Below are 7,744 nucleotides of genomic sequence, written 5' to 3' on the forward strand. Positions count from 1 at the left end.
ATAAAAATATATTGTTGTTTGTGTATTTGCATACCTTAGATATCCCCACAGCGAATCAGTGTCCTACATCCGTCATGGTTTGGGTAATGGTTTTATTTTCGTGTTCACAAACGGAAGTCAATGAGAGGGATACATCGTACTTTACTAATTTTCATGCCACATGGATATTGTAAACATTACTTCTTCACATCCTCGCCGCGTGTACAGGGGCATAAATCCCACACGGAAACGTGTATGTGTTTTTTTGCACGAAGCGGAGTATTTGTTTTAAATTCACTTGGTCGCTGGTGACTTTGTTTTGCGGCGAGCTAATAGCATAGCGAACACCGGACTTCCATAAGTACTGTACGAGCGTCATGGATTTTATCACTGGACGGTAAACAGGACTGAAAGTAATATCAATTTGATGATGACGTCTCTAAAGCTTTTGTCAGTTGACCCATCAGATCAAGGCTCGCAGAGATGCAGGCTGGGTCCAGGTTTGATGACAGCGCTGGGCTTGAGTGTGGGCTCACCGGTACTGGTGTCTTTTCCTGGGGGTAGCTGCCTGTGCATCGCATGGCCCAGGCCTGACCTGGCTGAAGGCTTCCTGCAGGTGGACATGAAGTGCTGCTCCCCATATCTCCTCAGGCATCCCCCTTCACGCCTGACATTGGATCCTGAGCAAGTGACTCTCGTCCTGTGTCCTAAACTGAAAGGAATAAAAATAAGCGTGGTCATTCAAAGTGTCGAATTCAAGAGAAACACTCCACCTCGTTTTGTTCATGAACTTGTTAAAGACATGCTGAAAGGTGCCTTAGTGCATATCGAGCATGTCATAAGCATGGAAGACTTTGATATGGACATTAAATATGTTGTCATTAAAAACATCTATCCAGATTGTAACACAGCTGGACTTGTCACTTCCAAAACTAATGTGGAGGTTGCTGATATCCAAACTGTCAGGCACTTCAAGAGCCATCTGCAAGGGAAAGTCACTGTGCCTTTAGGTGGTCTGGAGGAGGTCAGCGTGCATACATTTAAATGAGCAATGTTTCTTCATAGCCAAGACAAATTATTTCAAAGCATCTAAAGTCGAAACAAAGTTGTGCAATTAATAATTTCAACACAAACTAAAATCTCTTTTGTCCTGCAATGCCTCTAGGTGAGCGCATCGCTAAGAGAGATGCTGCAGCTGCCTCTTCTCTATCCAGGTGCCCTTTGTTCTCTTGGGTTGTCATGTCCAAAAGGGGTGCTGCTTGTGGGCCCTCCAGGTGTCGGAAAGACACAGCTTGTTCGTAAAGTGGTTGGAGAAGTAGGAGCCAGCCTTGTGGTGGTCAGAGGACCTGAGGTAAACTTCTATCAAACAATTTCTACAGTATCTACCTACTATCTACCAATGGTTATTGATGTTCCAGGTTGTTCGTTCCCGCCCAGGCGAGAGTGAAGAGATGTTGCGAGGTGTGTTCACACAGGCTTGCGCCGCAGCAGAGGAGGGTCCATGTGTCCTCTTTTTGGATGAGTTGGATTCTCTTTTCCCAAGACGAAGTGGCTCATCTGCACCTGAAAATCGGCTGGTGGCTCAGCTCCTCACACTGATGGACGGAGTGGAACGATCAAATCGCTTCCTCGTCATCGGTGCTACCAACCGGCCGGACAGCTTAGATCCTGCCCTGCGCAGGCCTGGAAGATTTGACAGAGAAGTAAAAATAAATAAAAATATTTAAAAAGAAAGGTAATGTGGGCATTGTCACTAACATCCCAACACTTATTTGCTTTCTGCAGGTTATCATTGGGCCTCCTACCTTGCGCCAGAGGGCAGCTATCTTGTCCGTTCTATGTCAAAATATGCCTGTGTGTTCTACTGTAGATTTTACGGCGCTGGCGCAGAGAACCACAGGTTATGTCGGGTCAGACCTTGGCGCACTCTGCAGGGAGGCCGCCATGCACGCTATGCGGGAAAATGCAAAGGTGAATCCAACGATATGTAAAAAAAAGGATTATAGCTAGTATAGCATTATTGTGTTCATGCTCGATATACAGCGTTGATAGTTTTTGATCCTCTCCGTTTTAGTGTTTTGCTGCTATCATTTGGCATCCATACACAATTATACACTGCTTTGAACCAGGCTGTCATTTTTTTTCTCCCTATTTTGGCAAGAGTCAGCGCCATTGTGTAAATGTATATTCACCATTGAGCTTATATTTGATTTCCCACTGATATTTTTAAAGTACTTTTATCATGACAAAAAAGGTTAATTGTTCGTTTATTCACTAAAGCTTCTTTTATGTGACCAAAGTAAAGTTAAATCTTGAGCTGCCTTGTCATCTTTTCACACAGGGTTCAGGGGATCAGACCGTGGCACTGAAACATTTTCTTCTGGCTCTCAAGTTGGTGCGGCCGTCCTGCCTACGGATTAGCCTGGGCCGTATGGAGCTTGCTCCCTTGGCCTGGGAGCAGATCGGTGGTCTAGATGACATCAAACTGAAATTGAGACAGGTGAAATCATAAATTGTGATACTATGTGATGCTCATATTAGATGATACAATTGTTTACACAATTGCCAGGCATTGCAGTACAGGAACCGCTTTGAAAAGTTCACCTTTAAATAACTGGCACTGCTCAAATACGTCTTAAAATCTTTCTTGAGGAGTATAAGGTAACAAGTCAAGAATTGCAACTCTTTCAATGTGAATGGTAATAGAATTAATCCACAGTTATCATATGTGACCATTTTGATCAGTATTCTCGTTTGGTGATGAAAAGCGTCACTTGTGTCACTCTTCATTTAATCTCTATTGCTTCTGCCTTGGCTGACATTGACAAATGTGCTGCTACAACCATAAGCATTAGGCAATAGGCCAATCGTTAGTCAGGAATGTAGGAACAATCAGTGGGGCCACAGGGAGGGGTCCCCCGCCCCTCCCAACCTGAGAGTAGGGACCTATCATAGCTGTGTCCGGCGCCACCATGTCTGGACATTAGGGATATATAAATGGGGCCGATACGACCAGTCAGACTTTAGTTCGCTGACGAAGCCTCTTGGATAGGAGGCGAAACGTCCGAAACCTTCACTTTTGTACAGATGACGGCTGAAGAAACCTTCTCATCGATGGACCACTCCTGTACGACTGAGAGCTTACACAGACGAACCATAAGCATTGTTGAAACCTGTGTTAGTTTTGATCAGAAGAGTTTCTGAATAGTTTGCAATGCACAATTAAGAAGATGGACAAGTCCATTGCCTTTGGGTTGGAAGTATTTGAGAACTGCCTACTGGCTTTGAGGCACGAGATGGCGTTGTAACATGTTATGAGAAAATTTCGAGGCAAACGGATGATCATTCACGCCCACGTTCTGTTGTCAGCAAATTGTCTTAAAATGTTTGAGTATGGGGAAAAGTTCCTACTCGAGGTCTAAATGTAGCAAAACAATGAACTTTAAATTGGCTCCTTCTACGTGCTACAGAATGCTGGAAAACCACTACTTTTGTGTAAAAGAAGATCCTCCCCTGTACTTCAACATAGTTCCTTGGCATCAAGATGCCAGAACATCTGCTTCTTGCTTTGGTCGGAGCACAATAATGGTCAAAGGTTAATAATGAAGGCTAGAGGTTCACTGTATTAGCTCCTTTAATGTATTTTTTTTCCTTCCATTCATTTTGTTCCTATGTGTTTGTGCGTGCCTGTGTGTTTTTGTTTGAAGAGTATCGAGTGGCCACTGATGTACCCTGAAGCCTTCTCCCGCCTAGGTCTGTGTCGCCCACGTGGCATCCTTCTCTACGGGCCCCCAGGTTGTGCCAAGACGACACTGGTCCGAGCTGCGTCCGCGGCCTCAAATTGCACTTTCCTGTCTGTCAGTGGCGCTGACCTCTATTCGCCCTTTGTGGGAGACTCGGAGAAGGCTTTGTCACAGGTGCTTTGTCTCATCTCTTCGTGTCCTCTTTTTTGGGGGTTTCGTCTGCAAACTTGCCTCTTTTTGCCCAGCTGTTTCGTCAAGCGCGGGCTTGCGCTCCTTGCATCCTTTTCCTGGATGAGATTGACTCTGTGATCGGTTCGCGTTGCAACGGTCGGACACCAAGCAGCGTTCAGACCCGACTCTTGTCCGTGCTTCTCAATGAGATGGACGGCGTCGGCCTGAAGACACTGGAAAGGAATGGGACGCAGAAGATCCTCCAGGTCGAGGGAGCAGAGGAAAACCAGACTACACAACAGGTTAGACTGTGCCAAACATGAGGCCATGCCTCTTAAAGGCACCCATGAATGCAGAAATACTCCATTAACACACAAATACATTGGTACCTCAGCTTAGGAATGCTTGAGCTCACCAACTTTTTGCCTCACAAGCATTAAATTCGCGAGCATATAGTCTTGGCTGACGAACTACTTTTCGGCGGACGAACCAAACCACACGGAGTCCCTCGGTGGCCGGTGGTCTAGTGTTTGGCGGATAAACACCAGACCACACGGTCGAACAGCGACACGGTGGCTGGCGGACTAGTTTTTGTCACTCCCTTTCGTTGAGTGCAGACATGGTTTGTTATCGAGCCACAGCCTAGTGTTAAGCCGAAGAGGACAGAAAAGAAAATTACGATTGAGCAGAAGAAGGAGAACATCGAAAAACGAACGAGGTGTGCGTTTGTGTGACTTAGCGTCCCAGTACCATTATGCTAAGTCAACCATTGCTACATGTGGTGTTTCTGTGTTGTCTAAGCAACGGTCTCAGGCAATAGAAGAGGTTGAAAAACTTCTGTTGATTTGGATTAACGAAAAGCAGCTAACAGGGGACCGTGTGAGTGAGGATATTATCGCCGAGAAAGCAAGGCAACTTCACTCGGATATCATCAAGTCAAAGTCAGCTTTAGTGTCAGATATGCTCATATGCATGACATACACAGATGAAAGATTAAATTAATGTCCTCTCGGACCCAGCGTGCAAGGCGCTTATAATATGGCTAAAAAAAGACAGACGACCAAGAGGCAACCACATCACCGACCATCACAAAGGTAAATAAAACGACTTTATTATATAGTACAGTTTATTTCTTTAATTACAATACAATAGCACATTTATTATACATAAAATAAAGTATATTTTGTGTAGTTTTAAGGCTTATTTAGAAGAAAATTATGTTTTATGGAGACCTGGGAATTGATTATTCTAATTTTTAATGGTTTCTTATGGGAAATAAATGTTTGGAAGACGAACTTTTCACCTTACACACTTTCTGGGAACCAATTCAGTTCGAACGTTGAGGTATCACTGTATTCCAAGGTGTGTGTGACTTTTGCTTTACTGTTTAATTCTCAACAACAATGTTATCCTATCTGTTCAGGTTTCCCCCAACTGTGTATTCAGTGATTTTTTTTTTTTATTTCCATGGATGAACAGCCACAAATTGCTGCTCATACATATTTGTGCTCTTTGACAGATGAGCAACCAGGAAGTGTGCAACAAAGACGTGATGGTCGTTGCAGCCACAAACCGCCCTGACTGTTTGGACAGTGCTCTTCTGAGGCCCGGTAGACTGGACCACATTCTTTATGTGCCACCACCGGACCGGCAGGTTAGTTGGTTGTCTCCACTCAATAAAACACGTGCTATAAATTACCTCAATGAAATCAATAATTTCAGGGAGAAAAACTAAGAACACCACTGGGCTTTCATCAAATTCATAATCAGAATCAGAAAACCTTTATTCGTCCCACAGATCACACAGTTCTCAAAATAAGCCGTTCTCGTTTAAGATCAAAATCCAAGACAAATAAACATTGTTTAATGAAACAACCAAACATTAAACCAAACAATTTAGTCTAGTTCAGCGAAAGTTCCCTCGTTTAAAGATAACGCATAACGTGAAACGCCACAGTCAGGCTAACGGAAATTGGGATAGATGTTAGTTACAGTAATTATAAACCTTCAATCAACAGCATTTTGGGGATTTTTTTCAGAATAAGCTTAATTCATTTCCCTAAACATTTTGAGGGAGGATTAAAAATGAAAGAAGCGACATCTAGATTGGATTTATTTTTAATAATAATTATTTTTTTGATGTCTTTGCGGAATTTCAAAATTGCGGGTTGATAAATGTGACTTGTCCCGTTTTTAGGCTCGTCTCGCCATCCTGAAGGTATGCACAAAGTCCATGCCTGTGGCTCCCGATGTGTGTTTGGAGGAGCTGGCTGCTGGGACCGATCTTTACTCTGGGGCCGACCTGGAAAATCTTTGTAAAGAGGTAATGGAGAGCATTTCTCAAGTCTCAGATCAGGGTAGAAAAGTCTGAATTAAGTATGTGAAAACGTGTTTTTGTGATTCAGGCTGCTCTGCTGGCGTTAGAAGAAAACATGGAGGCGTCAAGCATCAAACATGTGCATTTCCTGCAGTCTCTCAAGAAAACCAGGCCATCTCTCACGGCCCAGCAAATCCAAACATACCAAATAGCATCATATAAGAAAATATAAAATTTCACCAACAAATCTTTTTTTTAATAAAACAACTACAATGAGCTTTGTTATCTTATTATTGCATCCTCTCAAACTGCATTATCCCTTTGGTGTGCACGGGGGCGCTGTGCACTATTGAATGTATTGATGTTACGTTCACGGTTGTCATGAGGCAGTTCTCCTGCCTCATGACAGGGGGCGCTGGTGTTTCGAGATTCTTCTTGCGACTCCTCGGCTGCAGAATAATAGAATTAGTGACATCAAGCTACAGTCAATAGTTAGCAAGTTAAGTGCAACCATCCAGTCATTTTTTTCGCGTTGCTCGGCCTTGTTTTCAGAATGGAGGATTACATATCTAAATTGAAAGAATTTTCTAAACTGGACTTTCAATCGAAGCAGGAGATAATAATTAAAGGAAGACCAACACCGGACTGTATAGCTCACAAACGGTGAGGGATGAATGTAAATCTCCCGGACAGCGTTTCAGCTTTTTGGCCAAGAAGGATCTCATTGAAACTATTCCTGAAGCGACAAAGTTGCTCCAGCTCATGCACACTGTTCCAGCTACTACAGCATCAGTGGAGCGGTCATTCTCAGCACAAAAGACCGAAAACATATAGTCGGAACAGGACTGATCAAGGACGACTTTCTTCACTGGCAGTGATCTCCATTGAGACAGAGAGACTTGGACTTCATTTATAAGTAAAGGTAACACGATAACGTTTTTCTGAATTCTTTTTTTTCTATGCTACAGTTTGTATACAGTATATAAAGTATGCTGATGTGACATTTTAAACAAAACACGTTCACTGTTGCCAATCAAATGGTGAATAAGCTACTCTGTGGAGTTTATGTTTGTAAATCTGACTGATGACGTCAGTGCCTCACCAGCCATGAACCTCACCGCACTCACTGCTAAGGGCAGCTGATATTACCTCTGCGCCAGAAACAGTTCAGTATCACAGTAGAAGTATGTTTTAGGATGAGTGCCTCTTGGTCTGAATCACAAAAAGCATGTAAAAATAACGTTCATCGTGTACTTGATTACTCTCTGACAAAACAGGTAAAAAACAAAAACATCTTACCTAACCTTTTCGCCATTATTCCGTTCACTCTTTTACAGGAAGGTTTACAAGAGAAAACGGGTCAGGGACCAAGTAGAGCGGCAAACTGAGCGCACCTGAATGTACCACCGGACTCCCCTCCACTTCCTCATCCGTCACTTTGTTGTGTCGTGTCGTATTGTGACCGACTCCTTTAGCGTTCTATTGTGAGCAGGCGTGTTTGTATTGTTCAATCACGATTATAAACAACAGACAT

At 43.3% G+C, this 7,744-nt stretch overlaps 1 protein-coding gene across 1 annotated transcript; it reads left to right on the forward strand.

Moving 5' to 3' along the window:
• The first annotated feature begins 31 nt into the window (after positions 1–31).
• afg2b (AAA ATPase AFG2B) lies at positions 32–7,620 on the forward strand. The gene is given in 10 exon segments (XM_088992383.1): positions 32–1,003; positions 1,145–1,363; positions 1,365–1,682; positions 1,765–1,950; positions 2,321–2,479; positions 3,687–3,896; positions 3,968–4,195; positions 5,413–5,547; positions 6,091–6,216; positions 6,299–7,620. Coding segments are annotated over 10 exon segments (2,322 nt in total). The 5' UTR covers positions 32–406; the 3' UTR covers positions 6,443–7,620.
• Positions 7,621–7,744: the final 124 nt, after the last annotated feature.

Source organism: Hippocampus bargibanti, linkage group LG03 (assembly GCF_051943395.1).
Source record: "Hippocampus bargibanti isolate YZ-2025 linkage group LG03, ASM5194339v1, whole genome shotgun sequence".
Lineage (NCBI taxonomy): Eukaryota > Metazoa > Chordata > Actinopteri > Syngnathiformes > Syngnathidae > Hippocampus > Hippocampus bargibanti.